Here is a 12,444-nt window from a genome sequence, read left to right on the forward strand (position 1 = left end):
GTTACCCCAAAGGAACGCAATTTTTGATCAAGAGCGCATTCTCACTAATTTGTAGGATAATCTCACTTTTGCGGCTACGGAAACGTTGTTTGTGGACTCTGTTGAACCATATGTTATATATACTTGAATATAAAAAAAAAAAGATACGTTTAAGACATCGCCCAACCTTTTGTTTTGCCATCCTTTGAGTAGTCTTAATTAGGGGTCAGTCCCGTATAACTCGTAATCTGCTCATTTCAACGCTAACATGCGACACTGGAATTAAAGTCTAATTATTTAGATCAAGTAAAAATAAAACAGGTGCTCATTTAAAAAAATACATGCTGTATTCTTTGTGAACACATACCTGATATATATTTTAGCACTTGAAAAGTAGAAGCTTGTTCAAGTTAAAATATAAAATCTCATAGTAAAAATGAAAAGATTAATTGTCAGATTGGCGAAGTGCCAAAGCGTTTATCGATTGCCCTACTTTTCGTGCGCTCCTAGGCGCGGATGGATACACTTCGATTGTGTGCGTACAGTGACTTGTCCAGTTAATGACGCAAGCCAGGATGGCGACAGAGAGTCTGGAAGTTTGACATTTTCACAGTTTACAACAACTGCAGGGGAACGTAACAATACTCCCAATAATGACAGCTCGCATATTTAGTGTTCTCTGTGATCAAATGAGTTGGCAGGGGGAGTTCGCTTCCAATAAAAGGGCACCGCAAAATGATCCTCTTCAATCAAGGTGCACAGGATCATATTCGTTCTTCACGAGGCTCTATACTTAGGGCTTAGCAGACGGGGAAAATACAATACATCAATAGCTCCTTAAATCACTTATCTTAAAAATAATTTATCAATGTAAAATATTGAAATACACCCTCTTAGAGTGGCTGACAAGATACAGGGGCTGAATAAGAACAAATGCCTTCCTGGTGGAGAGAAAGGAAGGACAAACAGGATACTCTCTCCAGGGTGCAGAGCAGCCCATTGAGTAAACCACATTAAAAAGCCTTGAGCACATGCCAGACCATGGACCATTTCAGTCGGTCAACTGTGTTTTTTTTAAAACCTTATATGTGTAGGAAGAGCGAGTTAAAATGGATTTGGGTGGCACTGATTTTAAATATTCAAGTACACACCACTTTAATTTCTTTTAAAATTGCAAATCAGGAACAGAAATTATTCTTTGATGCCCTGCATTACACAAAATCTGAAAAAAAAAGTATAATTTATCTGTTTCCAAGTAAACATTTCTAATTACTTGTAAATGCTGAAACACCGATTATATATATTTTTTATTTGGCCAAGAACCATCTGCCCCTTTTCAAACCAAAACCTAATACAGTATGTAAAAGAAAATATGGAAAACTGCAATATTACATAAAAAAATACAAGGACCATCTCCCCTTATGTGGTCATGGCACGGTCAGTGATAATAAAATGCTAATGTTGTTCACCGACTACATTCACAGTGCACTCATTGGTGGCAATGGGCTGTGCGCTCAACCGTTGGCCCCTGTTTGCTCAGGAACAGCACACTAGCAGTAACAACAGCTACTGAGTTTTTCGCTCAGCCTCCAGCCTCCAGGCACCAGTGAGGTAACGCAGCCTGATAAAGACTAGATCCCGGCCCATCTGTAGCCAACTCCAGAACGGCACCAACTTTGACCCTAAAATGTGCAATAAAACAAGCCTTCATTACCTCATAGAGGAAATAACCTTCATTTTTTTGTGACATATACTGCTAGAAAAAAAGTGTTTTAATTGCCTGCTGCGCTTTAAGTGCAATTATATTTCAGAACTGACAGCACAAACCTTCAATCTCTGTCCAGTTAACAGCCACTTCTACTACAGGGATATCAAAACACTGAGCAATGAAGAGTAGTTCCACATCAAATGCCCTGCAAGGACAAAAACATTTATTTCCATTAAAGGGGTCATATGATGCGATTTCAAGTTTTCCTTTCTCTTTGGAGTGTTACAAGCTCTTGGTGCATAAAAAAGATCTGTAAAGTTGCAAAGACTAAAGTCTCAAATCCAAAGAGATATTCTTTATAAAAGTTGTAAAGAATATCTAATATATAAAGAATAATATATATAAGAGTTAACCACGCCTACTTAAAACGGCTCGTTCTAACACGCCCCCACACTGTAAACCCGAACAGTACTACTAACTTATAAAGATTAAGAACACTGCAATTAAAGTCTGTTAAATCGTTGATGCAACTTTTTTAAACTTTAAACCGCATAAACATTTCATTAGACCAAATACACAAAATAATGTTCTTTTTAGCAGCATCATATGACCCCTTTAAATGTTAACATTTACATTTTAAATAAAAGATAATTTATTCTAAAAAGTGCTTTTTGGAATTTAATGCTGCATGTGAAAAATTTGCTGAGATGCTCTTCAACTTTTAAGCCTCCTTACCAGCGTTCCACATGCAGGCTGGAGAAGGTTTTCAAGGCAGCTTCACGGGTGAAGAGCTTAAAACCACATTGTGTGTCTTTAATCCCTCTCACACAGAAGAACCACACCAGGAAGTGGAATCCAAACATCAGGAACGTTCGGAACAGAGACCGCTGTCACAAGAAGAAACAGAAGAATGCAAATGCAAAAGTATTGGCAATTTTCTGTCATGCTCCAGTATTTTGAGAAACAGTGTTACCTGAGCCACTGATTCTTTTTCCAGGTGAGCTCTGGATCCACAGGAGATCGCCATGTTATCCTGCATGGACACATGAGAAAAATATTTTCAGATGCACTGAGATCTTTTGGCAAGGAAAGGTCTGTTGGTAATCTGATAACCATATCTCCTGGCTAAGCTTCAAACAGATATTTAATCCTCATACCAACGAGAGATTGGCAATACGCTGCCTGTCTATTTTTTTTTTTACAAAAAGTGGAGTCTCACAGGCTTCTCACTGATGCTCTCAAGTCCTTCTTCAACCTTTTCAATGTCAGCAAATTTAGTGGCTCCGTCTGCATCAGCCATAAGAATGAGGCGTCCGCGACTGCTTAGAGTTCCCTGAGTAGAGATAAACACAATAAGAAACAACGTTCAACTATTTCATTAGCTAAGTGGGTGCAAAATAAGGCTTTTCGCTGAGATTGAGCACATACTTAAACTGCTTCAGGCATCAAGCCATGAAACGGATTAATTATTGAGTTTGTTTACATTCCCAGCTGAGTGCAAACAGCATCTTTGTTATGTCTTTCATCAGATTTCATCAGAAATGTGGATAATGCACAAGGAGAACTGGTTGTTTTTGTATTGTTACCATTCTCACTGCACCGCCTTTTCCACGGTTCTTCACCAACGTCAAAACTCTCACTTTTTGTGCTCCATACTTCTTTGTGTATTTCATGGCAACCTGAGGATACAAGAAAACATGCACATTAACCATTTTATTCATTATTATTGATTATAATATATTATATAAGAAGTAAAATTACCTCTGTAGTTTTGTCTTTGCTGCCGTCATCTACCACAATAACTTCATAGGTGAATGATGGATTCTTCTTCTGTAAAATCAACAAGAGGACACATTAGGTTAAACAGAGTCACTGAAGTTACAGCACTGCCATCTAGTGGTGAAACGCTCAAACAGACTCTTAAACAACCAGTCTGAAGAAGTATCCAAAAGAATTTATTTCTGGATTCACAGGTGAACTCAGATATTTATATTTGCTTACAGTTTTTTTATTGATATTATACTTTATATTTTGTACATATGTTATAAAACAATCATAATCACAAATCTTTTACTCAGAAAAACATAACTTAACCATTAAATCATAATTAAATACTGGACCTGTCTTTTCTCCAGGTATTCCATAGCTTCATCCATCATAACAGGCACTGTGATAGGACAGAGATATGCATTAACAATATAAATCCTCTTATTGCCAAGAGCAGATTAATGATTTTGAGTCTTATGGATCCAATGGGGGTTGTAAACTAAAATTATAAACATTGGCGGTCAAAAGTTTGGAATAATTAAGATTGTCTTGTGCTTAATGTAATTGATCAAAAATACAGCATTATGAAAAAAATAATGTTACAAATTTTTTACAATTTAAAAGGTACATTTTCAGCAGCCATTACTCCAGTCTATAATAATAATAATAATAATAATAATAATAAATTCAATACAAGTTTTTTTTCTGTATTTTGATCAAATAAATGAAGCCTTGGTGATCTTAAAAGGATAGTTCACCCAAAAATGAAAATTACCCCATGATTTACTCACCCTCAAGCCATCCTAGGTGTATATGACTTTCGTCTTTCAGACGAATGCAATCAGAGTTATATTAAAAATGTTGTGGCTCTTCCAAGCTTTATAATGGCAGTGAATGGAGGTTGAGATTTTAAATCCCAAAAAAGTGCATCCATCCATCATAAAAAGTGCTCCACACGGCTCCGAGGGGTTAATAACGGCCTTCTGAACCGAAGCGATGCATTTGTGCAAGAAAAATATTCATATTTAAAACTGCTAACTGTCGTACGAGCGTTCATGAGAGAGTAACGGTAAGAAAATGCTAGTCTCACAAGAACAGCAAAGGAAAACCAGTCTCCTCTAGGCTTATTATCAAAATCCTCTGACATTTTCTGTACAAATCCTCGTTTTGTACTTCGAATTCATGACCAGTGTTTTGTTTTGCTCTCTCCTCTGCACTTCTGTATTTGTCCCTTCTCATCAGAGCTTACGCTACGTCCTACATCATCCACTGAAACGCGACTCTCATGAACGCTCATACGACAGTTAGTGGAAGATAGAGATTACAGTTTATAAAGTTTTAATTATGAATATTTTTCTCAGACAAACGCATCACTTCAGAAGGCCTTTATTAGCCCCCCGGAGCCGCGTGGAGCACTTTTTATGATGGATGGATGGATGAACTTTTTTTGGGCTTCAAAATCTCGACCACCATTCACTGCCATTATAAAGCTTGGAAAAGCCAGGACATTTTTTAAATATAACTCAGATTGTATTCATCTGTAAGAAGAAAGTCATATACACCTAGGATGGTTTGAGGGTAAGTAAACCATGGGGTAATTTTAATTTTTGGGTGAACTATCCCTTTAAGAGACTTTAATTATTCAATTATTAATGGATACATATTATTGCATACACCATCAAAACAACTCACATCTGAGTTCCTCGTTGTATGAAGGGACAACCACGGACAGCTCCAGTGATGGAGGGTCCATCAGACTGGGAAAAGACTCCTCCTTGCCATCTGCAGTCAAGAAGTGTTTCTCCTTCTCATGGCGAGTCTGATCGACCACGTTAGCACTGACATGTAGTACGACAACAACCTAAAGACAAGAACAGGCGTGACACAAGGGAGTAACTAACTTGTTCAACTGGATGAATCGGTGAAGCTCAACAAAAGTGTCACTATATATATGCACAAGTATTTCAAAAACACCTTTCTTTCATTCATTACGTTCTTGTTTTACAAAATAAAACAAAAATCAACAAGAGCAAACAAACTAGCCTCATAAAACCTCCACATTATAATATAAAGATGTATGAAAACATTAAAAATGCTAATGATAAATGATATAAATATACCAATAGTAAGACGATCAGCGCCAGGGTCAGCGAATACTGCAATAAGTCATATAAAGAGAAATCCATCATCCATATTCCAGTGAACATTGCACTGCAGGGAAGCTGTCACCAGTGTATAACGTTAGCTAAACTACCCCCACTGAAGCATACAGAGCAGCCTTAAAACGAGCCTTCCGGCGACATATATGAATGGGTGTCGTACTAAATTACGGAAAAAATAGTTAAATCTCCACTGTCGAACTTTACTTCGTCACAGATAAACACCTACGCGGAAGTCGTCCCCACAAACCACATCATCACAGCGGGCGAAGAACACGCAGCTCGGCGGAGCGCCGGATGAGAAACGACACTAGCGCCTCACACTGGAGCGGAGGACGCGCGAGCCGCACCTCTACGTCACTACAGTCTTCACGTGGTGCTTCTAAACATCATGGCGGCTGGTTTCAAGTGAGTGAGCTACTACACAGCATGAATTACGTGTAGATTGTTTCTGAATTATTTCATATAATAACGTCTTCTGGATAGTGAGATAACGACTTTGTTGTATTGTCTAATGTAAATAATGAGGCATTAATTTTTTTTTAGAACCGCAGAGCCTCTAGAATATCACAGGAGCTTTTTGGTGAGTTGATCAGTTTTTGATTTCTGTTACAACACCAATCTAATAATTCAGTTATTAATTATCTTAATCTAATATTCAATAGAAAGAAAACTGTCGTTCAGATGGAAGGGAATTGGGAGAGTTCAGACCCACAACCTTAAATATTAGTAAGTATGGGATGCATATTATAATTAAAGTGATCAGAATTTTCCAAATATAGAGATGTTATTAGGCATAATGAAATGAATGTGTCCTTCTAGGCTCTATATCTACAGCTGATGGATCAGCACTGGTGAAAATTGGAAACACCACAGTGATATGTGGAATCAAAGCTGTAAGAATCATTTTTATTTTCCTAAAAATGGTATGGCTGTTGATTATGAAGTTACAGAATTTTTTTCTTGCAGGAGTTGACTATGCCACCATCTGATGCTCCAAATAAAGGATATATGGGTAAATTTAAATGATCATTGGAAATTTGAGAAATACTGTACGTTGGGGTGTTGAATGAAATGTAACTCAAGTTCCTCTTTGCTCTCCAAGTCCCGAATGTAGATCTGCCTCCACTGTGCTCATCTAAATTCAGACCCGGGCCACCAGGAGAACAGGCTCAGGCGGCCAGCCAGTTTATCGCAGACGTCATTGAAAGGTACACTCACATTTTTCTGTTAAAGCAGTGATTTTTTTTTTTGTCAAAAATAAAAAAAAATAAAAAATTTTAACAAGACTGCAAATAATGTTGGCATGAAATTCCAGTTTTAGTACTTGTTTATTTTTTCTGCCTTTTAGTTCAGATTTAATAAATATGGAGGAATTGTGCATTGAAAAATCTAAGGTAAGATATAGTAGATAAATATATATTTATACATGATGTATATTATTTTATGACTTCTCATCAAATTGCGCTTTTCAGATCCTTTGCATTTCTTTTATAACTGATTTTTCTAGCTTTGTTGGGTGCTGTACTGTGATATTATGTGTTTGGATTATGACGGGAACTTACTTGACGCCTGCATCATAGTTCTGCTAGCAGCTTTAAAGAACGGTGAGAGCTTCTCCTGAATATAACATTTCCTCTTGCTGTTAGGATGACTAATAAACACGTTTCATATTTCTCAGCACAACTCCCTGAAGTCACAATAAACAAAGAGACAGATTTAGCAGAAGTTGACATCCCGAAGAAGAAGCCCTTGAAGATCAACCGGCTTCCAGTTGGTTCATCGTTTGCAGTGTTTGATGAGTAATTGACAACTTATTTCTCTATTACACAACTGCAGTGTAGGCTGGCATTAAAACACGATTTACTTTAGAAAGAAAACACTGGTCTCAAGATCAATACAGAGTTCTGTAGAAATTACAAGAATGAGTTCACAGACGCAATCTTTTCTATTTTCGCATTATACAGCTCTATTATCATAGTCGACCCCACAGCAGAAGAAGAAAGCTTGTCAACGGCGTTACTGACTGTGGTAACAGACGAGGAGGATCGACTCTGTGCCGTCCACAAACCAGGTGAACATTAAGACGTGTGACAAATTGCAGGTTATTTACAGCATCGCAGACAGCCTTGTGGGTAGTGTGCCATTGTGCTATGGGCGTCCCGAGTTCGAATTCCAGCTCGACTTTTGCCAATCCTGCCCCCTTCTCTCTCTCTCCCACTTCGCTTCCTTTCTTCTCTACACTGTCTTATCATAATGAAGTCAAAAATGCCAAAAATAAATCTTAAAAAACAATAAAGAACCATATATTGCTAATACTATTGCACTTTAAAATAATATAAACATTTTATAATAATAGTAGTATTTAATAATAATTTTATTTTACATAACAGTAAAAGTACAATACTAATATACATCACTCTGCATATTTCTTTGCTTTAAATCATTAAACTTTAAGGTTTATTTTGCTCTAATTTTGGTGGAAATTTACAGGGAGACTTTAAAGTTTATTTTTTGTTGACAAAAGAGTAGTGCTGTCAAACGATTAATCGCATCCAAAATAAAAGTTTTGGTTTACATAATATATGTATGTACTGTGTATATTTTTTTATGTATATATACCGTAAATACACACACATACAGTATATATTTTGAAAATATTTACATGTATATGCATTTATATATTTATATTCTTATATTTTATATTATATATATTTAATATATAAACATAAAATTTTTCGTAAATATATGCATGCATGTGTTTGTATTTATATACACACACATATGTAAACAAAAACTTATTTTGGATGCGATTAATCGCGATTAATCGTTTGACAGCACTACAAAAGAGTCAAACGCTCTTTACAAATTTCAAAAACCTATTAGATCTACACAAATCATACAAATTAGTTGTTTTGGATCCAAAAATTGTGATTTCTATGCATCCCTGAGTATCTACAGATTGTATTTTTGTGGTCTGCAGATTTGATTGAATATTTTTTGTAGATCTAAAAACAAATGTTCCATTTTGTTTTAGGTGGGACGTCGTTATCTGGTGAGAAACTGCAACACTGCATAAATCGAGCCATAACGAGAAACAAAGAAATCAGCAAACTGGTGGGCAAAGTCATTGAGAGCACGAAGACAGCGAAATAAACACACACAGTCATGACATTTTTATCTAAAAGATGTATTTTTTCACTGTCAATATATACTTTCTTTTTTTATCACAATAAAACTGCAGACAAAGACCATTTACAAAAATTCTGCCTCCGTGTTCAGAAATGTCGTCCATTCACATGGTTTAGATTTTTTTTCTCCATAAGAATATACATCAACTCCCCCTCAGTATAACAAAATGCCATTTTAAAATGTGCCGTATAAAAACCGCACATGTAATTGCATGCTGGGACAATGCGGCCTATCACTCTGACATCCAGCAGTAGAGAGACGTTCTCGTAACGGTAAAGTTGAGCAACAGGTGATTGAGGCACATCTGTACGGCCCTTATTAGTGTGCGTAGGGTCCACCCTCTCAAGCCAAACATGCTCTCGTTGAAAGGGCCATTTGGAAGGAGAATAACGACAGCATGCCGTAGAGAACCCTACAAGAATTGTCTCATTTAATATCTTGTATTTCTTTAAGAAATACGGTAATACTCTAAGGTCCCCTGCTCTAAAAATCCTCGCAGTATCTATCCATCTGTCCTGAGGTCAGGAGGGCAATTCCTGCACCCCTATGAACATAAAAAAAACAACTTTAGTCCGGTCAAGCTGCAGTCAGTCCGTAGAATGCTGGCGATCGAGCACAGTGCCGTTTGCTGCGGTCCGGCTGGAGGTCATGATTTGGGGAGGGGTTGTGGCGTGCTGCGTTTCCTCTTACTTTTTGGCTGGTTGGCGGAATGTTGCCGTGGCAGCGCCGCCTGTGCTGCCGCCCCCACTGCCATACCCATTTGCTGCTGTTGCATTTGGTGCTGCAAGAATTGCAACTGTGAAAGGGAAAAGTAACGGATAATGAATATGTGCAGTCTACTCTCACAGCAGCTGTGCCTCAGAAGCATCTCTTCCACTAAGCAATGGAGATAAATGTTATGAATGTAAACAAACGGACACATTCAGCTCTGATCATTGGATTAGTTGGTTTTAGTGTATCCCGTCCTCCATTGGTTCTTGTAATCGATTTATACAAATGTAGCCAAGTGGGAAAACCAGTCAAAACGATTTCCCACTTTAGGCTGTATTTGTTTCTCATGATTCAAAAAAAAAAAAATATTTTTTTTGAATGATGCTTAATGTGGAAAAAAATACTTCATATTTAAATAATATAAGTTACATTTGTTTCAAAGACATATACTACTGTTAAAAAGCTTGAGGTTGGTAAAAATTTTTGGAAAGAAATTTATACTTTTATTTAGGAAGGACAATTTAAATTGATCAAAACTGGTAGTAAAGACATTTATGATGTTTCAAAGGATTTCCATTGCAAATGCTGTTCTTTTGAACTTTATAAATTCTAATATATATATATATATATTTATTTATTTTTTTTAATCAGAAATTATTCGGCATATTAGAATGATTTCTGAAGGATCATGTGACACTGAAGACTGGAGTAATGATGCTGAAAATTCAGCTTTACCATCACAGTAATAACATTACAAATTTTAATAACATTTCACAATATTACTGTTTTATTGTATTTTTGATCAAATAAATGTAGCCTTGGTAACCATAAGCATAATATCTTTCAAAAACATCAAAATCTTACCAACCTCAAACTTAATGTGTCTACATATGAACTTTGCTTTACTACTTTATATTATTCTAAAATTTGAGATGCACTGATATTAAAATTCTGCTCGATAAACCAATAATTATTGTCATGTTCTTGCTAGATAACCGATAAATGACAGATATTAAAATTCAAAACTATTTTCTATAAAATAAAACACACACACACACTTTCTCTCTCTCTATATATATATACACACTTGTTTATACTTGTTATTTGTGTGTACTTTTTGCTTTGTTTTGATTCTTCTATATTTGTTCATATTTGTTTATACTAGTTGAACCATTTAGAGTTTTGATTATTTTATATTGATATTGAATTCTTAATGTGTTTTATGCTTGTGAAGTTGCATTCCATGTATGAAAAGTGCTATATAAATAAATAGATTATTATTATTATTATTATTATAAACGTAAATCATTTTAAATGCTACAAGTGAATTTAGGCATCATTTTGAGATTTACTAAATATATTTAACAGTGCTACTAAATTATTAGTGTTTTTAAAGATGAACTTTGAGTGTTAGATGACGGCAAAGGTCATATAAAAATAGTGTAAATGAGTTGCTAAATTAAATATACAATATCGACTGATATACTGATAAATTACAATTTATCAGTATCTACAATTTTCCTGACAATTTGGAAAATACCTTTAACTGGTATTGTACACTGTATAGATAAATATTTCACGTATGTATTACATGTTTTTGTCGCCTCTCCCACTGGCTCTGATAATGGAAGAGTTTTGACTGAAGCAGAGCTGCTGAAAGGAAACCACCTTTCATTAGCACTGCAGTGAAAAGGGATGCAACACGCTGGACAAATATCAACGGTGTTTGCAGAAGCTGTGTGAGGCTGAAGAGGGAGGAATGGAAGACTCGAGGGTAATTGATGGGAACAACATACTGTGAGGAACAGAAGAGGATCAAGCAGGGGCGGTGGATAGAAGGTGGTCAAATTAAAAGCGCAATGCAGCTGCTGTTTTGTCAGTTATCTTCTATTACACACACATTGCCATGCTCTCGTCTGGTGTCAGTAAGACAGCAACTTCAACTCGCATCTCAGCTGGGGCTAATGCAAGAGTTGGGCTGTTACTGGGGTCAGATGCAGGACAGGAGAGTGGGTTGATCAGTGTGAGCTGTGCGTGATGATGGAGAAAGCAGCACAAATGTCTCATGCTCATAAATGAAATGAAATCTGATGAACCTCCTTAAAAATAAGACATTCCTGAAGTTTTGTCTCAATTGCTTTTCAAGCAGCTGTTAAGAGATAAGCTGATGCCACATGATGCTTATTTGAAAAATGTTGGTAAAGGCTTAGACAGAAAAATTATAACTCAAAACATGGCAAGAGACGAATCCATGTGAAGCTTTACATGTCGGTCAGAAGTAGCCAGAAAAGAAGCTATTGATGTGATTCTTACAGTGTTTAGCTGTGTAGTGTGGAACATTTCATCTAAAGAGTGAATGCATAGATGTCATATAACAGACTGATCACACTGATCGCTCACCAGACCTTTGAATTTAAAATGTAAATCTTGATACAAAAATAGGTATGATTTAGGACTATCGATCTGTTTAAAAGTTTGGGTTCAGTAAAATGACTTTTTAAAAAAAATTAAATTAATACTTTTAGTCAGCAAGAATGCATTAAATTGATCAAAAGTGACCATAAAGACATTTATAATGTTGTTATCACTTATAAAAATGTCTTTCCCCAAAAATATTAAGCAGCACACTGAAGACTGGAGTGATGATGCTGAAAATTCAGTTTTGATCACAGGAATAAATTACATTTTTAACATATACATTTTAAAATATACTCAAACAGAAAAGTTATTTTAATTGTAATTGTAATAATATATTTCACATTATTACATTTTACTGTATTTTTTATCAAATAAATGCAGTCTTTGTAAACATTAGACATCTTTCAAAAGCTTTTTAAAAATACAGAGCCCAAACTTTTGTTAAATTAAAAAAATAATAATAATTATATATATATATATATATATATAAATAAATAAATAGAGAGAGAG

General features: G+C 35.7%; 3 protein-coding genes across 7 annotated transcripts in view; 1 reads left to right on the forward strand and 2 right to left on the reverse strand.

Annotated features, from left to right (window-relative positions):
• Positions 1-1,267: 1,267 nt before the first annotated feature.
• LOC107728859 (dolichyl-phosphate beta-glucosyltransferase-like) lies at positions 1,268-5,845 on the reverse strand. 2 transcript variants are annotated; one of them, XM_016539152.1, is made up of 10 exons: positions 5,575-5,845; positions 5,147-5,315; positions 3,808-3,854; positions 3,449-3,514; positions 3,274-3,366; positions 2,907-3,020; positions 2,661-2,720; positions 2,423-2,574; positions 1,807-1,892; positions 1,268-1,661 (listed from the first exon to the last, which is right to left on the reverse strand). In XM_016539152.1, the coding sequence occupies exons 1-10, from the start codon at positions 5,659-5,661 to the stop codon at positions 1,546-1,548; spliced, it is 990 nt and encodes a 329-aa protein (XP_016394638.1). In that variant the 5' UTR covers positions 5,662-5,845; the 3' UTR covers positions 1,268-1,545. The 2 variants fall into 2 exon arrangements, with proteins under 2 accessions (XP_016394638.1, XP_016394637.1); XM_016539151.1 differs by having other exon boundaries at positions 3,449-3,517; positions 5,575-5,844.
• Positions 5,846-5,917: 72 nt separating this feature from the next.
• Positions 5,918-9,388, forward strand: exosc8 (exosome component 8). Its single transcript, XM_016539157.1, has 11 exons — positions 5,918-6,021; positions 6,160-6,196; positions 6,279-6,342; positions 6,436-6,509; positions 6,583-6,628; positions 6,719-6,824; positions 6,965-7,010; positions 7,124-7,220; positions 7,295-7,415; positions 7,581-7,687; positions 8,651-9,388. Exons 1-11 carry the CDS (start codon positions 6,005-6,007, stop codon positions 8,767-8,769), a joined length of 834 nt encoding a protein of 277 aa, XP_016394643.1. The 5' UTR covers positions 5,918-6,004; the 3' UTR covers positions 8,770-9,388.
• The window catches only part of LOC107728858 (transcription factor SPT20 homolog), a 15,159-nt gene continuing 11,993 nt past the window's right edge, over positions 9,279-12,444 (reverse strand). For 3 of the 4 annotated variants that reach the window (XM_016539149.1, XM_016539147.1, XM_016539148.1), the window contains exon 25: positions 9,440-9,601. In XM_016539149.1, the coding sequence (XP_016394635.1) occupies positions 9,452-9,601 (150 nt within the window). In that variant the 3' untranslated portion in view covers positions 9,440-9,451. Of the gene's footprint in view, positions 9,350-9,439; positions 9,602-12,444 lie in introns of those variants that run through there. The other variant, XM_016539150.1, reaches the window with a different exon arrangement.

This window comes from Sinocyclocheilus rhinocerous, unplaced genomic scaffold (assembly GCF_001515625.1).
Source record: "Sinocyclocheilus rhinocerous isolate Xijiao unplaced genomic scaffold, SAMN03320098_v1.1 scaffold397, whole genome shotgun sequence".
Lineage (NCBI taxonomy): Eukaryota > Metazoa > Chordata > Actinopteri > Cypriniformes > Cyprinidae > Sinocyclocheilus > Sinocyclocheilus rhinocerous.

Excerpts from the sequence above, each read along its gene's own strand:
- exosc8 (XM_016539157.1), top strand. Across the intron at positions 6,629-6,718 it reads TCCAAATAAAGGATATATGG|TCCCGAATGTAGATCTGCCT; the intron begins GTAAATTTAAAT and ends TTGCTCTCCAAG. Across the intron at positions 7,416-7,580 it reads TCGTTTGCAGTGTTTGATGA|CTCTATTATCATAGTCGACC; the intron begins GTAATTGACAAC and ends CGCATTATACAG.
- LOC107728859 (XM_016539151.1), bottom strand. The coding sequence starts at position 5,661 with ATGTTCACTGGAATATGGATGATGGATTTCTCTTTATATGACTTATTG. Across the intron at positions 5,316-5,574 it reads CGCTGATCGTCTTACTATTG|GTTGTTGTCGTACTACATGT; the intron begins GTATATTTATAT and ends TCTTGTCTTTAG. Across the intron at positions 3,518-3,807 it reads AATACCTGGAGAAAAGACAG|AAGAAGAATCCATCATTCAC; the intron begins GTCCAGTATTTA and ends TTGATTTTACAG.